The sequence below is a fragment of the Athalia rosae genome, chromosome 4 (assembly GCF_917208135.1).
Source record: "Athalia rosae chromosome 4, iyAthRosa1.1, whole genome shotgun sequence".
NCBI lineage: Eukaryota > Metazoa > Arthropoda > Insecta > Hymenoptera > Athaliidae > Athalia > Athalia rosae.
This window is the reverse complement of record NC_064029.1, coordinates 2,311,450-2,332,130: the sequence shown is the minus strand read 5'-3', so window position 1 is coordinate 2,332,130 and position 20,681 is coordinate 2,311,450. Positions and strand designations below refer to the sequence as shown.

Sequence of the window (20,681 nt, the reverse complement as noted above, 5' to 3'; positions counted from 1 at the left end):
AAACGCAAAAGTATTGACTGTTCTCCGCAGCTAAAATGCAAAAGTATTGACTGTTCTCCGCAGCTAAAATGCAAAAGTTTTGACTGGTCCCTGCGGCAAAAACGCAAAAGTATTGACTTTTCTCCGCAGCTAAAATGCAAAAGTATTGACTGTTCTCCGCAGCTAAAATGCAAAAGTATTGACTTTTTCTTCGAGTGCCAGGTGTGAATAATATAAGGAATGTAGGGTGAAAAAACACTGGACTGCTAGTATATAATTATTTTAATCCTTCTCATCGTCGGACTTCTGCGTATCCCACATTAAAATATTACCGCCACTAGCGGCAAGAATACAGTTTCTTTGAGGGTGAATCGTAACGGAAACAACCGGATGTCTTTTCTCCTCAAGATCGTTGGCTGATAATTTTTCAACAACTTTTTGAGTGGCTAATTCATAAACCCATAACCTTCCATCGCCAGATCCAGATAATATGTGGGTATCCTTGCAATCGACAGTTGATTCTAAACATAAATCTTCAGCAGAATGACCACTGAATTCTCCCAGCAACTCTCCAGTGTCCTTGTCCATCAACCTAATAACACCATCGCCACAGCTGACCACAATACACTGACCATCTCGTGTAAAACTCGCGCACGTTACGGCCTCTAAAAACAGAACATTCAATTTAAATTTGCATTCTGAATTGTAAACAGTTTCTGCTTATGATAATCACATCCTGCATGGTTGGCAATAACAATTACCTCCCAAATAATCGACCAATAATTCGCCGACACGCATATCGTATCTGCGTATTCTATTGTCGTATGAAGCTGCTAATATTTCATGATCGGAGACTCTGATACTAGAGACTGTGTCCTTAGCCTCTCTAAGAGTCTGTACAGGATCCTGAGTTCTGGAACGTGTGTCCCAACACATAACAGAATTGTCATGAGAACCTGATATCGCCATAGTTGATTCTTCGTTATACCTGAAACAAACGATAATGATCGAATCGATCAAGAATGTGCATGGATTTCATTTTACAAAAATTCATTTAAACTATCCAATATCATGTTGCTCTAGTTCCTATACATTAAATCTTACTTCACCGTTGTAACTGATCCTGCATGTCCTCTCAGTCGTCGAACAGGATTTCCAGTAGCGACATCCCAAACAATTACAGATTTATCCATTCCACATGAAACAATTTGACTACTGTCGCATGATGCACATGCATCCAACACTTCGTTACCGTGTCCTCCATAGGTTTTTAGAGGAACACCTCGGTAAGGATTCCATAATTTAATTTTTTTATCAGATCCACAAGTAAGACAATAGGAGCCATCGACTGAAAAATATATCAACAATCAGAAATGTGTGTAATGCTTTGAAAAAACATTCCTACAAGTTTTGAGGTTATCCTTATCCTTATACCATTGAAGCGAACTGCTCGTACAGCACCTTGCTTACAATCTATCTTATTCACAAACGTAACATCCATTTTTAGAGATAGTTTCAAACGTCAAGTTGCTCAATCCGGTGATAACGTATCCTTTCAAGTTCTCCAGAGGTGCACGTCAGATTTGTTGTTAATCGTATCGCGTTTGTCGCCGCGAATCTGACAGCTGCAATTGCATCGAAGGTTAGATTTTCGAACATTGGCAGCACCGACAGCTGAATGCGAAGGTGGCATTTAATTTTTAAATGAACGCGTTGATCCAACTTGACGTTTAGAGCTGTCTAGAGCAAGTGCGATGGAAAAAATTCTACGATACAGAAATTAAAAAAGCCAAGTGCATGGATAAGATTGTCAGTCACAGTCTCCCACCAAGTCTCACTTGTTGATCACTCGATTCTTTAGTGTTGACACTAACGACTTAACAATAGTCGTCTGCCTAGCCTCGTCTATTTATAGGAGCCAGTCAAAACAAACAATTTTTATGCCCTAAATATACTTTAAAATTTCACTCGCGTCTTAGCATTAATTAAACAGGAGATCATCATTTAGTGATTCCCAGATGTTGCAAAATCCACATCATTCACCAATTTTTATCTGCAAATTGAAATAATTGTCGATTATTCAATGATCTGAAGAATTAAGGGCAAACCAATTTTTATAAAAAATGTATTTTTTTTTAATAAATATTGATACAAAAAAAAACATTACACAAAATATCTACAGTGGTTACAAATTTCAATACAAAATTACATGTCTTGGTGTAGTGATAAAAAAATTTTCCCAAGGACAAATTTATAACAATTTTTCATTAATATTTAATTATCATTATAATTAATATTATTGTTAATACTACTACTGCTATTATTTATCGATAGTATTATTACTATTGTTATTATCGTTATTATTATTATCAATATGTTTATTATTATCTTCAATGCTGTTATTTTTATTATGATCATGATTACTATTACCTTATTATCCGATAGATTTTTAATACTCTGTGATGAGATTGATAGAAAAATATTGTCACGATTCCGTTGCTTAGCATCTACTTGTTGCATTAGATATAATACGTGTATTATATTTATAGCGCGTATACAAGCAAGTCGATTCCAATAGTACATTATTATTATATTACCATGTTTCTGGAGCATAACTGATTTAAGAAAAGAAGAACCGTTAACCGACTAATTTTCAAAAAAAATTGGAAATTACTTGTACAGTGCACGTCGTATCGTTCATAATGCAAAATAAATAATATAAAATCATAGAAGCTAGTATAAACGAAGCTCTGAATCTTGAAAAAGAAGTTCGTTTTGTTGCAACGAGATAATCGGTAATTATACCCGGAAATTTTTTCATAATCAAACTTTCCCTTTTCTGATTCCGTATTGTGCTACCTAGATCTAATGTGCAGATTTTTGGATCTATATACCGACTAAAGGATACTAACTAGGTTTTACTCAGTTCATAAATAACTTAATCAACGATATCAAATCCGTAAGTTTCAGATTTCATTGTTCTAATTTTATTACAAGCTTATCCTCAGTTCACCAGTCATGAGAAATTTCGCGACGTCTTCTCGCCGTTCGGTACCCCAATCGAATTTATGTTTCACCTGTCAATAACGCTCGTGAAAACATGGCGTTAGACCAGCGCTTCTGCGTGATAGTGATGATAATGATGGTGAATGTGTTCGTGAACATGTCTTCGACCAGCAGCTGCGGCTGCTGCACCTTGAGAAAACTCACGTTCCAACCAACGTACGACCTGCGCCATAGCTCTAGCCTGGTCCTGTTCTCTTGTCGCATGTTTTAGCTGATGCTTTTTACCCGCTTTACCGCTCGACGGTGGTTGAATGTGAGCTTCGTTCCGGTGGTTGTTAGTATTTAAATTAGATTGATTGCTATTAGAATTATTCTGGTTATTAGTGTTACTGTGATTGGCGTTGTTCAGATTATTTTGCGTCGCAGATGTGGTGAGGTTTTGGGTAACCGTATTAGCTTGAACAAAATTTTCCGTAGGATGCGTCAGAGTGCAAGTTATAGGAGTGTGATGAACGCGGGGCTTCCTCCCGTTGCCCCTGGGCTTCGTGGGGACGTCCGGCAACGAATTTGGATGATGAGGTTGTTCCCGTACCGGCTTGTGGTAGGCCGGATGTCTAGGTGCCTGCGGAGCTCTGCATCTCTGGATGTAAGGACTCGAGGGTTCGGTGTACGGACTGCGAAGAGGAATGCGTGCGTGCTCGTTCTGGTGTCGTTTCCTTAAATTTTCAACCAACGATCAGACCCCGTCGCGCTATTTTACGGAGAACTTGACGAACTCGTGTCGCCGAAACTTACCTGGATGCGTGAAAACTGAGATTGTTCTTCTCCATGTTGGCTTGAATGATTTCGAGCAACTGCTGTCTCTGCATAGCGCCACTACGTTTTCGTTGACTGGGTATGAGGGGAGTCAGAGGTGTCAGCAGAGGAGACGCGTCGCTGTCTTCACTAACGTCACCTTCTGAGCTATTCGAGTAGGGCGAAGGTAAGTGAGGCACCGGTCCAACTCGTCTTCTCAGCTCTTCTTGCTTCGACCGATTCGCTGGAATATTTCGCGCGTCGTCCTCCGTGGGACTGTCCACTCCGTGCTCGGACTACGAGTAATAATTAAAATCAAACACCGTATAATGCGGTGAAAAAGGAAACCGGCAGTCCACTATCTCGCCGAATATTATTCTTTTCAAAGAAGAAAAAAAAATAATGGAAGAGAAACGCACCTGACATCGATGACGTTGAACTCTCCGTCTTCTAGGAACTCTGCGGGAAGCGTGTTTAGCGTGACCACAGGAAGTGACGTGTTTAACGTGACAGCAAGGAGCTGGCGCAGGTAAAGTTTGTGGAAGATTTGCAGTTTTAACAGGCGTGATGTGCGCCTGGCCAGATCTCTGATCCGGCGACACCGTCAATTTAACTTTGATAGTTTTACTGCCACAAGGCGGCACCTGAATCGAGGTACCCAATGTATCGTAAATAGTGGTAACAAGTCCTGCGATGTCGTCCTTGGTGATCTTGCCGTGACCGTCAAAGTCGTACAAGGTAAAGGAGAACTCCTGCCTTCTTCGGTCACCCTCCGCTACGGAGACGTCGCACTCAAATTCCTGAAACGAAAGTGAAACGTTCAAGTTTCCGAAGATTATTTCCAAATGAAATATCGTCTACTTCGCTATTCATCCATTTTTTATTTCGAATCCCCAGTACGAGTACCGCGTGGGTCTTTTCGAGTTCATCTCTCTTGGTAATGCGGCTCTTCGAGTGGAGAGGAATTTAGGCAATCTTGAAGCTTAATTTAGAGGGCATAATTCTTGCTTACCTCAAAGCTGAACTGTCTGGTCGCATGGGAATTCGTCTGATCTTCATTGACGGTCGGTGGTGTTGGAGTCGTAGGAGATTCTGGTGGCGTAAGTAAGGGAGGAGGTGGAGGCGGCGAGCTACTGCACGGCACCGTGACGCCGGCCAGCAATTCTTCGGCATCACTTCCTTCTGTACCTCCGCCAACGACTGTAATTTATAAGTAAAAACAAACTGTACTAACGGTTAATAAAATTCCCAAGCGATTCGATAAGTATTTTCTACTTTCAACATGGTTTCAAAATTTCGCCGTTATTAATATTCAGTATTTCACACGCCTTAGTTTTCATTTCCGCGTCAAAAAGTATACCTTAAAAAATCTCGAGCCTCGATATCGGAGGCGATTACATAATCTTCGGTATACTTCTTCGGGATGTTTTTGCATCAGTCGCGGGGCTATCGCTCCCGCTTTAGAGGAATGTGCGGATATAACGGGCGTGCGAAAAGAAAAGAGGAAGAGGGAAAAAACTTCAGCGGGTAAAATTCTCTCAATTTTTCGATATCCTGAGTACGTTCACGATACGCACAATACCCGAGTTCCGAAGCAAGAGACTGACAAAAAATAGAGAAAGGAATAGAAAATGAAAGGAGGATAAAAAATAATAGGATACCGGATGGACGGCCCAGTGGGCTGTCGTTCGTAGTTAAAGGTCTTCCGTCTGAGGAGAAAATCTCCGGAGAAGTTTCATCTTTCCAAATTTTATTCTCGATAATAGATCTATAGACGTTGTTAGCGTGTGCGTGTATACCTAATGTATTTCGAGAGACAGGAATGGCCAGAGTGTTCGTTTTATTCGTGGCAATGTAGACGTCATTTGTCTGCATGGCTCTTTCAAAAATTTTGTTTGTGTTATTTTTAATATATCTTTATTTATATATATTTTTTTTTTTTCCCCCATTCTCTAGCGGTATCCGTTTTCAACAACTTTCACCATTGCGGATGGAAACGAACGACGTTTCAAAAGGCTCGCCAAAATGTCATCCTTTCATCTCTCGAAAAATCAGAGCTCCCACGCAACCCTCCGATGCCGCCCATTCCGCAATCCATTCCACAAACAGTCCAACCCCCGCGCCCGAAAAAGAGAAAGATTAACGGGAAACAAGAGGTAAAGGGAAACGCAGCAGGAAGGAAAGAAGATAGATTGACGGCGAGAGGAGCTTCGGAATACGACTGTATTGATTCGCGCCAAAGTTTTTTTTTTTTTTTTTACACGCGCATGTTGAAAACGGCATGGCATCGTGTTTCTTTTTCAATTTTACAACCCCACGAATTCCGAATGCAATTTATGGAAGAAAATAGGCGACATCCTTTTCGCGTCGCGACGTACGATACACGCCGAGGATACGTTATCGATCATCGTCGATTCCTTCGCGCCTCGGAATTATTCCATTCGTTTTTCAGAGCCGCTGCTGCTGCTGCTGCGGCTATCGTTGACCGAAATGGTCAAGCATTTTACGGCCAGAAGGTGTGTGTGCGTGTGCTTCATAGTAGAGCTGCGGAGGTTATAACTTCAATAAAACGCAGTATAAGTCTGACCTCTCTCTTTTATCGTCCTAAAACCTAAGTAGGTAGACGAACGTCTTAAGGCAAGTTTAGTAGTTTTAGATTGTAGAACGGACGACGGCCTAGGTATTTTCCTAGAAGCAAAAGCAGCGCGGACTTGTGTGTCGGTTGGCGGCGGCCCTCTTGGTTCTAGCCGCTATTATTGTTGGCTTCCAGGAAGAGAGACCCGACCAAACGCGCCTTGGTCCCTCTCTTCCCCCGTTTCCCTTTATCTTCCTCTTCCCTCTTCCCTCTGCACTCCCCAACCCTCGTCCCACATCCCTCTCCTTCGCTCTCCCTCTCATTCGACGTACGTATTTCTCCCTCGTTTGCCGGCCCTCCTTCCTAGGACTTCGGCTGTCCATCCGTCTCTCTTCGAATGAATTCTTTTTTTCCTCCAGTCTCTACCCTAACTACCATAACCACCCTTAGACGCGCGGAGGTACGCCGGCTCATATTGGGCTGCGTGGAAAACGCAACGAAAATTTTCTCATCCGGCTCGAGGGAAAAAAAACTCCGATATACCGCAACTGCGACTACCACCTATGAAGAAATAAGAGTTGAGAAAATAAAATTCGTCTAATCAATCGATACGCGTACGTTCTATAAGGCGTAACCATTGATAGAGAAGACACACACCGATGCGACGTTATCGCATGTAATACGCATCATAGATATGTGCGTATTGTACTAATCCTCTCTTTGGATATGACAGAGGATTTTAGCTATCAGCGGGTTTAAAAGCCATTTATGAAATCATTCGTATAACAATACAATAGTTTCGAGGTATGTTCACATCCGAAGACAGTTTTAACGAACGTCACGCAGCCAGAGCTGGTTTAAATTTCGTAACTAATTTATCACATCCAACGATAAATCCACGAACGTGATCGTAAAATTTCAATTAGCGGTGGAAACGCGTTCGAAAAAGATTCCTCTCGATCTCGAGTCCAACGCACTCGACGCACATCCGTATACGCATCGTGCGATAAAATATGCGTTAAGACGGTGTGACAATGTGAAATAAGATTCGGGACGTCCATTATAGGGATCAGCGATCCCTCATTTTTATATAACACGTATAATAAAGCCGAGGACTTTGACCGGACGTGAACCGAATTTTCGAGACACGTTTCGGAGTCGGAGATGACGACGGGGAGGAGTGGATGAGGAGAGGAAAGAGGAGCACGAACCAACGACCCCTCGACCCGACCCGGTAACACACAGGCGAGAACACGGGAGTGAAAGGAGGAGAGGAAAAACCCTCCCCCCCCTTGTAAAACAGGAAACTATCGCAACTAGGAACATCATTTTAATCGACCGGTGAACTCCCTGTGGTAGGAAGCACACCGGAGTAGTCCCGGACGACTACCGACGATATCCAAAATAACAGGCATAGGGTACAACGGTACCGCCTGTACGTATGTACGTACAACGAATTATCTTCGGTAATTGGATAATAGCGACCGTTCTCTCTGCCTAGATTTTCAACCCGCTTTGCTTTTATTTTTTTTTTTCACAAAGCCCCGTACGCGGAACTAAAACAACCGCGCCGTTGAGAGAGGACTCAAGAGCCAGAAAGAAAAAGAGAGGAAGAAAAAGAAAATCTATGACGTTGAGGACGGAGGCGGAGAGCTAATGCCGTGCCTAAGAGAATGAGAGAAGAGAAAATAAAAAGGGAGAGTAATTTTGCTTGAAGGGGGAGAAAGAAAGAAAGAAGGAAAAAGAAAGAGAAAAAAAAAAAACGATGGGGGTTGATTTTGGTGCCGACTGAGACCACCCTTAGTGCCGGTTGTACGGGGAACTATACCGAAACGAATGCGGCTTCGAATGGGCCAAGGCCACTAGGCAGTGTTTGTCGGTCCGTTTTCAAACGTCGAGACCTACACGCATTTTTTCCGTGGAAAGAAAAATTTTTTTTTCTTTTTTTTTCTCTTCAAATCAATGCACACGCCTCTAGGAACCGTTTCGGAGCGGCATGTTTTTCTATGGGGTATACACATGCGTGCGTATAATGCGGACTCGAAAAGCACTCGGTGAGGAAAAACGGTCATCAAGAATCTAGTATAGGTGGGTATTTTTGGAACGTATTTTCCAAACGAACGAGACGCGTTTTCCTCGCTCCGCATTACCATTATGTGGATCTTTTGACATTCGAAAGTAAGTAATTCGGTTTAGTCGAAAGTTATCGGTAATAAATCGATCCGAGTGATTTTCGCATATTATTTTATCGCGAATCCGAACGTTGATTCGAACGTGGGTAGGATATATAGCAATTCATTGGCATCGATATATCGTTTTCTTTAATCTCGTGTTATTAACAGTTTTAAACATGAGCAAACATTCGGCGGTTGCGTTACGACCGCACGCGAGTTTAAAACCAATAGACACAGACCGGATATCTATTAACGACGTTTTCTCCCATGTGCGCACACGGCTATTATATCCGTATCGCGAAAAATTTCATTTATATCATTCGACGGGAAAAATCATCCTGCACGAATCGAAACCGTTCCATCGTAACATCGAGACCTGGGAGAGAGAATTTTGAATATTCAAAGCGTTCAACTCCTCGAATAACGAGACAAAAAAAACCCCCGAAGGATAATAAATCCATCTTCGCATTACCTATTTCATAAGTCATACAAATGAGAATACCAGATGGCGAGAAAAGCTTGAAATATTCATCGATGGTAAAAAAAAGCCGAATAGGAAAAAAGAAACGAGATAAAAGAAAAAGTGAGAAAAAAAAAGTACCTCGAGGACTATAATTTGGTGAACCTGCTGCGCTCCACTTGGGGTAATTTCGTTGGCTCTAAAAAGGGGAGCTAGAGCCGCCTAGCCGCGGTACGGCGTCGGTCCAAGTGGTGAAAAATAAAATGTGAGTTTAATGAACAAGAGACAATAATAATACGCAGAGTAAATAACGAGGAATGGTCCTCCTCCGTAGACCGTATGGTATAAGCGAGCCACGTACGATCGGGTGAACGAGCTCATCATTTCGCGGGCCGTGAAGGAGGGAGGATAAAAAGGAGGGGGAGTATATAGCGAGTTGAAATGAAAAAAGGAAAAAAAAAAAAGAAAAAAATTAGAGAAAAAAGAAAAAGTTAGATTGAAAGAGACAAACGAAGGCATATTATTGTCTCTTTGAACATCGCCGCCCGCAGAGTGGCGTCGCGTTTTCGCCTTGAGACTATTTCTAAAATGTGCCGACAAAAGCCAATGGTGGTACACAGGGTATATACTACTATACGCGAAACCTTTTCAAGATAGTTGCTTTGATCTGTAGCCGCTCTCGCTGCTTCTAACGGGTTTTTAACCAACTCCCGAACATTTGACGTTTCGGACATCTGCTGGAAAACAGTAGCTGAATGACGCTGTGAGCACCTTATGTATACCGAACCGAGAAACCGTCCCCGATATATTTTGCCTATTTCCTAGTTCCATTCATTTTTGCATCGTGCGATCGAATTGCGGAGATGCGTTAGAGTTGAAATAAAATAAGGACGAAACGTCATTCCCACCAAAGTACATACACGCGCACGTGTACGACAAAGTTTCTTTTCATCTTCGGCCATTTAAATTACCGACACAATACAAGGTGGGTTTTTTTTTTTAACTGTCTCGCGATACGGACATAGAAATTGAAAAAAAAAAAAACGAATGAGAGGAAAGCAAGGAGCGAGAGGGAAAAGCCTCCATGTAGTTTCCGAAGGTGGGTATACACACGCGAGTGAGTCAGTCAAAGAAGCATTTAGTGAGAGTACACCGGCATAAAGTAACGAGTAAAGTTGTGCTCGCTAGACGACGACGACGACAACTGGAGTGAGAAACTAAAGTATAACCGTGAGCAATTATATTTAACTATAATGCACACAGAGAAGTGCATACGTAAGGGTATACAAGCATAATTATAACGAGGTATGTATGTAATAGCGTGAAAAATGCACGGCATAGTAGCTTAACTAAACTGTAACGTTAAACTGTTGGAATCTGCGAAAAGCGGATAGACTGCATTCCGGCGATATAGTTTGATATTGTGATTTTACATGATACGACGTGACAAAGTGTCGCATAGTTTTACGCCCGGCCCTTGACATTAAAAAGCAACGCTAACCTACGGTTTAATCGCGTTAACGAAGTGCACACGGTACGGTTGATGATCAAATTATATCCTCTACAACGGTGAAACTAAATACGTTTCGAACACCACGAGACCGCCTCGATTTGCGGGTCGGCTTCGTGTTTCCCTATCCTCGGACAAAAAATTGAGAAAATAAAAAGAGGATCGTCGCATACGAGATTCCCAATTTTTTGATCGGATCTGAAATTGTTCGTTAGATCGTGAGAATATTAGTCAGGATATCTGCGCGGGTACCAAATCGACGGTCTTAATTGTACAATAGTTATTTTGAAAAATACCGCTCTGACCAACAACTTCTATTTTTTATTACATAAATAATTATGCTCCCCCGTGTAACAGCGAGCCAAGTGGCACCTACATCTATCTCCATTCCATAAATGCCCTCTCCCTAGTCAGCGGTATGAGCAGCACGTTGCTGCAGCTTTGCGCCTTTGAACGTACTGATGTGAGCCCAAAGTTGCTTTGAGTTAAAATATAGAGCGCTTAAAATCTTGCTTTAATTATGTTCAAGAGGATTTTCACCGTTATGTACGTACATCAGAAGACTCTAGCGTACAATTTTATTTATTCACGTTTCGTTTTCTTCTTTAAATTTTATTTAGCCATGTTTACGCTCGTCTGGTGACTGGCGTGCCTGTGATTCTTGAAAGATTAGATGAGAAATTACGTAACTTTTCTTGCTTTATAAGCAGCAGCAGCAGCAGCAAGAGCAGCAACAACACCGTATGATTATACCGGATAGCAGATTTCAATTTCTCTCTCTCTCTCCATAAAGTTATGCATTTCGTTCGACACGGAGAACGTTGAAGCATTTTTTCATTTATTATTCATCTCATTGCTGTCGTTATCGTCATTATTTTGTATCGCACGTGAACGCACCTGACAGAAGTTCAAAAAATATACCCTGACCACAAGAATCTGGCTAAGAACGAACGGTGAGAAAAACTCTGAATGAAATGTACTAAATAATTCTGTATCAACACGAGAAATCTCTCCCTAATCTTTTGATCCAACTGGCAGGATTTATTAAAAGACGAGAAAGAAAAAATGGATTTCAATGTTATCTGTGTCGGTGAATTATTGCAATAAAACAATTGACCAGTACAAAACAGATTAATGAAAATATTACCAGAAAAGGGCTTGTATCCAGCGAGGAACCTTGCACGACACCACTTGACCAATCCAGTAGCCATAGGGCCCTCATACGTAAACACGGACACACTGTCAAACTTGTGTCCAACTCGCACAATCAAAAATAACCGAAAAACTAACTTTTTTATTATTACTAATTATTGTCGTGTATTATTGTTGTTTTTATTATTACACCACTGGTTTTTTTTATAGGGTTTAGTAATCGTTGTATATTTTCTCTTTGGGCATAGGCGCGTTGGCGCGGCGTCACGATTCTTCACTTGGGGAAGAAAATAAGAAAAAAAAAAAGAAAATTAAAACGAACGAAAATGAGTGAACGTAAAAAAAAGAACCGAAAGAAAAACTTCAAAGGAAAACTCACGAGTAACTAACCATAATACACTGCTGCGCAGCGGTCAGGAAGCAAACACCTTGCTCAACGTCATATCGCTTTTAATATACCACACAACTAGTGTGTATATTCATTTAATATGAATAAGTTATTGTCTTTGATTATTATTTAATTACTTGTTGTTTTTTTTTTCAATTTTATAATAAACGGTCAGATAGAAGAAGAGAGTTTATATATCCTTGCTACTCTTTAATGTTCTTCAAATGTTGTTGTAATTATTATTTTATAAACGTAACTTTAGCCAAGGGGAAGCACTGAAGGTATCTTTTATTTTTCTGATTAAAGAAAAAGATCCTTGTAGATTTTTAGTTAATTTATAATTTGTTTAGTTCGTTCGGTGATTTTATTTTGTTCAGTTCTGTTTATTTTTTTGGAAGAGCGAGGAGCCAGTTCATTTATTAGGTCACTCAAGTCTCCCGTTTCTCCGGTACACATGTGTACAGTGTAAACGTTTTGTACCGCTCGTTACCGAATGAGTAATAATAAAAAAGGTGGCGATAGTTCGATAATAGAATAATAATATCGTTGAATACGATTATTGTAAGGAACTGTGAATAACGTGTATATTAGTTTCGTTTGTTGTTTTGCCTCCTTTTCTTGAGAAAACTAATAAATAAAGATGCACTGACGCGCGTTCGTTACGTATAAAGTTATAAGAATGAAACGAGTTTATTTATTTTTCTGTTTTTTAAAAGGGACACGACGCGAACACTTCATTCGTGCGACTACATCTACGAGCGTAGTTTGACTACGCGGCGATTGCCCCCTCGCCTAAACCGCAGCTCAGAGTTCCCCCACCACCGGGAACTTCGTTCCTCCTGTCGCTGCCGCTGCTGTCCCTCTACCGTCTCTTTTTACTCGGGCACAGGCGCTCTCCAGTCTCCCGGGTCTCTCACCCTCCTTTCATCCCTCTCTTTCCCGTACAAATATTTGTATATCTTACTCACTCTTTCTCTCTTTCTCTTTTCACTGACTGGAGGGCTCACAAACGTTGGAGGTTGTTGTGTAGCCACACGTCGTTCGCTTCGAACGCAGCCTTTACCCCCGCGCGCACATGCACAGCGAGAGGAGAGAAGGCAATGCATTGCATGCCTTATGCCTCCTCATGCCACATGCCCTCCTCTCAAACATCACGGGCAATCGCGTACCGTACACGCTGCAATAAAGTTACGTGAAAAATCATTCGAGTGTTTTTCCAACAACCGACTATGTTGAAAAATCAATCTCACCCAGGCATGGGGATCGTTCAGTTCGCACGTTGTTCATCTGGACTTTGTCGCCCTCGATGCACTTTGGGGAAGGTGTAATTCTAGGGATTCCGATTCGAATCATCGATGGAAAGGTGGCTCTCGTACAGACCCAGTTCGTTAGAGTACGTTGTGTTCCTCGGGGGAGTTGATTCTGAGGATAGGAGTATGGAGAAACGATTCGATTTACAAAATGGTTCGAAAAATGGATGAATGACTTTCAGATGGTCCGTCGAAGTACGTGATAGCGGTTCTATGACCGACCTTGATCGATATTCAGCAAGATGCTGTACAAGGCCGTGAAAATATTGTTGAACATCAAGGCAGGTTACATACGTATGCGGTGGTGGTGTCGCGTTGTCATCGCGAAAGGAGAGCCAGGTGACCTGTTTCGAAAAAGGAAAAGAAGAAAGACGTGAGAAAGAGGATAAAAAAAAGAATTATAATGCAACGTACAAGAGTTAATGCATGAAACTAACTTAAAGTGTGACACGGACGTTCGTTTTTTTTTTTTTTCTCTCTCAATTTCTCTCCATTTTTTCTTCCTTGATATTTATCCTTTTTTTTTTTTTTTTTTACAGCGTATCAACCACGGCGACAAACTTTGAGACGCCTTTCCATAGGAGCATGAGGGGCGCGCTTACGCTTGCCATTTATTCAAATTCTGTATAATATAGGCATCGTATAATAAACCACAGTGGGCCACACAGAGGTGGCGGCTTTTCAGTGAGACTCCGAAGAGAAGATCTGCTGCTGCTGCTGCTGCTGCTGTTGCTGCTGCAGCCGGGAGCATCGTGATTTTATTTTTCATTTTATATTTTATTTCTCCTCTCCTTTTTTCTTCCTTTTACCTTGAACCATATACGTGCTTCAAATGTTTTATGCATATCGTATTCTATTTTATGTTCTATCAATTCTTGATTTATCTTTTCGTTTTTTTGATATTTATTTATTTTTTTTTTTTGTTAAAACATGCAACGGGTGGTCCTACGGTATATCAACATTCGATCGAACACAATTGCAATGAACTCTTTATTTTTTTCACCCATTCGAACTCAGGAAATGAAAATAAAACTGGCGGAGAAGGAAAAGAAAAAAACTCAAAAAATCTAAAACCACCTGCGGACCAATCTTCGAATGGGCTAGATTTCCAACGAATCGAACCGCATACATACGCATTCACCATAGAAAATCGAACGCGGGAATGGTAGAAAAAAGAAGGAAATAAAAAAAAGAATTTCCTGAATGTAGATCGAAGAAGAGTTTTGAGTATACAGGTATATACACAAATTCTTTTTTTTCCTTTTCATATAACCGAACAGATTGGAATTGAAATCGACTATTGATCGAAAAGGGTAGGGAAGGGGCGACGGGGGAGGGAGGGTGATGCATCTATCGTTGATGAGAATGCAGTCAGCATGCAGGGAGAAAGTATTGACACGAAAAGCTATACCTACTGTACACGACTATGAATTTCGGTTTCGTTTTCGGCCTCAACATCTGTTATATTATTTGATTTTTCACGCGTGTTTTCGTTTGCGAATGTTGAACTTTACATTCAACGTATATATAACCAGATGTATACGCAATATACGGTAAATAATATAATAAATGTGTGGAGGGTGTATATATATATATATTCGTGTACCTATGTATACCTATACCAGTGAAGTACGAAGGTGCGGAAACAAAATAGGGCAAGTTATGGTGCATCGCTCGCAAGTTCTCCGTATAGCTAACAGTAGAGAGGATAAGTATACTCTTTTTGGAGACTGTACCACCACGCTATTATCTCCTAGCGGTGTTTCAGAAGATCCCATAGGCGTAAGGATTCGAATGATGAACTTTAAAAAATTACTAATATAAATAAGTAAACACGAAGGGCGAATTCCAAACGAACGCACGCAGATGTGTACAGATATCGTCCCCGCGCATCTACCTGTTAAATAAAAATCCAACAGCGCACGTGAATTACCTAATAATCTGGCGCACGTCTCGTACGAATGCGGCTCGGCGAAATATAATCTCTCTCTGTACGTTATTATCGCCGCGGTTACTCGAATGCAGTAAAATTTTGATACATTTATGATCGCCGTATACGACTCCGCGCTCTCTCGCTTCGAGGAAAAAAAAAAAAAATAAAATAAATAAATAAGTAAATAAAAACAATTTTTTTGTTTTATCGGTTGTAAAATGAATATGCCGTCTGGTTCCACCGACGGAACGGTGAGTAATAACTGATAACCGGCTTTTACGCAACATGTGTAATTTTCTGTCCATAAGATCGTCGAAACGTCGAGGCGAAGTTATAGGTTTCGGTATAGATGCAGTTTTTCTATCGAGTGGTCCATCGAGTTGCTACGCCGATGTCGCGGTAAGTGCCCCCCGGGTACCCCCGGTTCTACCCGGCGTGTCTTGCCTTTGCCTTGCCTTGCCTTGCCTCGCGATGCCATGCCATGCCATCCGCAGCCGTAGCTCGGCTAGTCGTTTCTTTTCTTTATTCCTTTGTCGGAAAGTCGGCGGCGAGCCTCGATTTTGAGAGAAGCGAAGAAGAGAAGAGAGAGGAGGAAAGACAGAGAGGGCAGAAGGGGACGAAAGAGAGAGGGAAATAAAACGAGAGTGGGAGAGAAAGAGGAACGAGAGAGACGGGGGACGAATAAAATAAAAATATATAAAATAAAATGAAAAAAGAAAAGAAAAAAGAAACCACACACACACACACACACAGAAATAATAAAAAGAAGAAAATGAGAGAGGGAGAGAGAGAGAGAGAAAGAGAGAGAAGAGCGAGAGAGCCTCGGGAAGTCGTGGAGAAGGGTCCAATGGCAAAGAGAATAAAACGCTTGGATTAAAAACTCGGTACAGGCTCCCTTCGAAATATCGGATGGTAATAATGGTACCGAGCCTCATCTCGTGATAAAGAGAGGGAAGAAACAAAGCGAAAAATAGAAGAAAATGACCGATGAAATAAAACAACAATCAACCGAGAGGAAAACTAAAAAGTATAAAAAATAATCAGGGGGCTGAATCCCCTGGCTCAGCGTAGCTTTAACGCGTCGCAAGCGAGGCGAAACGCACTTGGGACTTGCGTTGTAAGAAGATGCGATCGAGCTCGGGCTGCGGTTGCAGTATCACAAAGTTCTCCATAGAAATGGAATGAGATCGCGTGGAAACGTGGGTGATTATTCGTCGGGGCGCGCGAACGTGTGAAGCCGGAGAAATTAATCGAGCGCGGTAAACAATGCGAGTGATTAATTGCGAGGGTATCCAACGGTCTTACCTAAAATAACACCCTCCTTCGCATCGCGTCGCGCCGGCAGTAACGGCCTCGGACTCCCGCATCCTTTGACTTTTAATCGTCCTTCCAATTAGCCGGGAAAATCCGTGCTCAACTTTCAGCCCGGACTTTTGAAAGATCAGCCGTGACCGGTGGATGGTCCCGATGGAGGTAGGTACAGCGGGCAAAGGCGCAAAGGCAAATCAGCGTCGTCCTGAAAGTAAGCGAACTCTAAAACGAGCAAAGTTGACGCTGCAAAAGACTTTCATGCGTCATGTGCGTACATACGTGCGTATTCGTGTGTACGTATCTCTGCTGGATGTATGGCGTATTTATCACGGGTAGCTGCAACGAAACGCAGGTCGGCGGCACTCGATGCCGCAGCGGCAGCAACGGTGGAACGTCACGGGGCCCGCGCCTGTCAACGGGCAGAGGTAAAGGTACGAGGTACGACAGCTGGGGCTGGAGCGCGGGGATACGCGCTTTCCCATTCCCCGTTCCCTCGTACCCCATTATAAGCCGGCACGAGGATCTGACCAAGACTGCTCGCGTATAGTATTGGAAGTTGGAAATTCTGAAAGCGGCAGGAGGAGCGAACGGCAGCAGGAGCAGCAACGGTACGGCTGGAGTACGATCGCAATGCGGCATGAACGGCGGAGTGTGGTACGGTGCAAAGCGGCAATAAAATGAAAATAAAATGAAAATAAGAGAAAAGTAAAATTGAGAGTTGCGCGGCGCCGTTTAATGACCGTCGGGAGAGACCGCGATCGGGATGGGGGGAGGTGGTAAAGAGGCGCATCGAGAGTAATTCGCACAAAATAACACCGAGGACTAATTAAATCGATACGAATACAAAGATAAGAGGAGGAAGGAAGGAGGGCGATATTTACCGCGTTCGCTGCGGCATACGCGCGAACCGATCATCGACGACGATGCCGCTGCTCGGGCTGCTGTTGCCGTTCCCGCAGATGCAAAGCGAGTTGAAGTATAGAACGCGCGGGGCCCGTAATACATTCTACCTACCTACCTACCCGCCTAACCACAGGTAAATCCCATGCGGCTGCAGTAATACGGTTTTACTGCTGGCCCGAGTTCGTAGAGAGAGGAGCCTCTTAGCTCTCTTAGCTCAGCTTCGCCTTCGGTTTTGCTCGTCTCGATGCGATCCGGCCCGGCCTGGCTCCGCGCGGGGTTCCTCCGGGATACGGGAGGGGAAAAAGGGGGAGAAGTTCGGCCCGTTTGATCTCTGCCGCGGGCGCCGACAAAGCGTACGTCCTCCCGTCCGTTCGTCGGTCGGTCGGTCGGTCGGTCGGTCTGTCCGTCTGTACGTCCGTCGCTCCGCTCCGTGCCCTTCGCCTCTCTCCTTCCTCTCGCCCCTCGACCTGCCTCACCCGGTGGGCAACCAGGAGAAGAGAGTCAGCGGCATCCTCGGTAGTACGGCGGCAACGACGCGTTGGCAGCGGGCCCCCCCGTCACTGCAGCGTCTCATGCCAGCAGCTTCAGCTTCGGATTCAACTTCAGCGCTTCGGACCTCCTCAGTCCTCGAGGAGCCCATGCCAGTTGCCACTCCCAGTGACTGACTCCTATAACCGGCGTGTACGGAGTTAACTTTTGCTATTAATAAATATAACTTTGAAATCTGCGTGTAGCAGGAGGTGCTTTACACATAACTATTATACGGTACATACAATTTTTGGCATGATATTCGTACATTGAAATTTTGTTGTTCTGTTTTTTTTTCCAGAGTATATTGAAATAGTACGCAGCTGACGGTTTCTTACGTTTGTAGGTAATATTTTTTTATGAATGAACGCAACTACGTGAATACGTAATTTGAAAGTTTTTTAGAATTTTGAAGAGATGAAAAATTAGAGGATTTATCGGAAGGGTCGGCTATAAATCTACGAATTCAATCGACAAACTGACCTCGTTGAGAAAAAACTTCCTTCTGAGAGTTTAACTCCCTCGGTAGTTGCACTTCCGCTTCAGACCGGAAATATTGCGCGAGGGTAAGAATCTACGCCATGTGTATAACGCGAGTTTTAAACGGTAGCCCGCGATCGTTTCCCAGAAGCAGAGAAAGATCAGATAAATAAAGAATACAATAGGGTAAAAAAATAGAGAAGATATTCGTCTATATACCTATTCGAAGAAGTCCGCAGTCCAAGACTTGGATGGAAAAAGATCAGCGGCAGCAGCGTTTTAACTTGAGTTACGTCACCGCGATCCTCGAGGAGAGTTTTTGGTCTTTTCTCAAACAAACCAAAAATCAACTTCAGCAGAATTCGTTTTGGATGCTCCCTCACCGTGATTCGTAGAACTGCATATCTGTTACGTAAAATAATCATAGAGTTAAATTCCAACGATGAAACTTATCTATGATTTATATAACTACAACGAATTATCAACGCTCTTTCATGTACGAGAATAATATATATCGTAATATTCACATTACAGTTTATGCTCTTACACATATTGGCTGACACGAGACTCGCTCGTTCATTCATCGATTCGCTTCCCCGTTTTCCCCCTTCCCTTTCTTCATCCGTTACATGTGCAGGCCAACAACAGGCATCACCGACACTTCTGGCTTCCATCGCGTGGGCAACTTAGGATACATGCATGGGGCGTGTATAGTGCGATAACGGCAAAAACTTGAAACGTTCGGTCAAGCCAATTGCATATGTATTAGACCCGGACTTATGTGAGTCGCTGCTGCATGCTGTTGTCTCGGCGTCGAGGACTTGAGTCCGACTGAAATTGAGAACGAACGATGTTTATTTTCTGCCTACGGGGTCGTCGTGATCATCGTACGAACACTCATACGCGTACCCCGAGAATTGAATGGACGCTGTGTCCACACAATTTGATAACGTACATTCATTATAGTACAGTAATATCTTTGGAGAATGGTACGGTAAAGATAACGCAACAATATGACCATGATAAATGATAATCCAATGATGTATTTGTAAAATGATAACCGAATAAAGTAAACATTTGACCTTGAATATCAATGCGTTTACATACCCCTGTACACCTTCCCCATGAATATCTTCCGTGTATCAGCTCCTTGCACTTCATCCCGCGCTGACACGAGTATCGACGTAAATTGATTCTCATTGCAATTGAAGCGAGTAATACATCCGGTCGGCGTAAATTTTTGATGCTGCAAGTTTTGATCTGCTGTAGGCTCATTAATAACCTAACGAGATGGTTGACCCTTTATGCAGTTCCAGCGTCTAGCCGTCATAGCTTTTCTCGTTAAAACTGCTTTTATTGGTTTTAATATGTTACGACAGTTTTATAACTGTAATAAGTAGGAAAGTTGCTTACATGTGTACGTGGAAAAAGACCCCCCATAGAGAAGGTATAAATTACAACGTGGAATGTAAATATCTTGACGATCCGGTAATTGCACGAGAGAAACAAGCAACAAGAAACAAATGTTCACATCGATACATACCTTTAATAAGGCAACGGTAAATACCTGCACGTTTAGTGACACTTCAGTTTCAAATAAAACGCGTGGAGCACAATCACGGAACACAAATATTAGATTACTGTACTGCAAACACAGACTGTCAATGACCTGCACTGTATTTAACCATATCAACTTTTCTGTGTCATATTTCGGTGCTCACTCAACATTTCACGAGCTCTCATCATGTTTGTTATTTCAATCCGTACGTAGCGCACATCAATGCTTTGAAGCAACGTATCTCTCATACATACGTGTAAATATTTGATGAAAAAGAAAATAATAAAAATTGGAGAAGTGTGACAATTTTTTGTTTCTCACCTTTAGCAAAGCAGGACCTACGATTGGAGAATTGGAATTTCGAAAAATTGCAACTGCTGTTTGCTAAGATAATTCATCTCTGGAGTTTTCGAATTAAGTAGGTAGAATGTACACGCAATCGCTATAGGGTTAAACTATTTTAATGGGCACTTACCAACAAACGAACTATTCGTTGTACACAGAGGGATTTCCTTTGATGCAATGATGGTAAGTTGTCAGTTGAAAGATTATTCGAAAGATGAACAACATTCTAGTGCCTAGCGCCATGCAACGGTTTCTCCTGAAACTAAGAGCACAA

General features: G+C 42.4%; 2 protein-coding genes across 10 annotated transcripts; both read right to left on the bottom strand.

Annotated features, from left to right (window-relative positions):
* Positions 1-246: 246 nt before the first annotated feature.
* On the bottom strand, positions 247-1,818 carry LOC105690234 (WD repeat domain-containing protein 83). Its single transcript, XM_012407867.2, has 4 exons — positions 1,414-1,818; positions 1,084-1,327; positions 741-967; positions 247-644 (listed from the first exon to the last, which is right to left on the bottom strand). Exons 1-4 carry the CDS (start codon positions 1,478-1,480, stop codon positions 262-264), a joined length of 921 nt encoding a protein of 306 aa, XP_012263290.1. The 5' UTR covers positions 1,481-1,818; the 3' UTR covers positions 247-261.
* Positions 1,819-1,962: 144 nt separating this feature from the next.
* On the bottom strand, positions 1,963-20,671 carry LOC105690247 (protein naked cuticle homolog 2). Of its 9 annotated transcripts, XM_048653505.1 has the most exons (13): positions 19,612-20,568; positions 19,052-19,335; positions 18,724-18,909; positions 16,873-18,164; positions 16,588-16,798; positions 13,787-14,158; positions 13,572-13,693; positions 13,290-13,461; positions 11,647-13,216; positions 4,793-4,980; positions 4,200-4,580; positions 3,781-4,076; positions 1,963-3,701 (listed from the first exon to the last, which is right to left on the bottom strand). In XM_048653505.1, the coding sequence occupies exons 9-13, from the start codon at positions 11,708-11,710 to the stop codon at positions 3,086-3,088; spliced, it is 1,545 nt and encodes a 514-aa protein (XP_048509462.1). In that variant the 5' UTR covers positions 11,711-13,216; positions 13,290-13,461; positions 13,572-13,693; positions 13,787-14,158; positions 16,588-16,798; positions 16,873-18,164; positions 18,724-18,909; positions 19,052-19,335; positions 19,612-20,568; the 3' UTR covers positions 1,963-3,085. The 9 variants fall into 9 exon arrangements, with proteins under 9 accessions (XP_048509462.1, XP_048509457.1, XP_048509458.1 ...); XM_048653500.1 differs by lacking the exon at positions 13,787-14,158 and having other exon boundaries at positions 13,290-13,693; positions 19,612-19,750; positions 20,538-20,671; XM_048653501.1 differs by lacking the exon at positions 13,787-14,158 and adding an exon at positions 18,508-18,564 and having other exon boundaries at positions 13,290-13,693.
* Between the last annotated feature and the right edge of the window lie 10 nt (positions 20,672-20,681).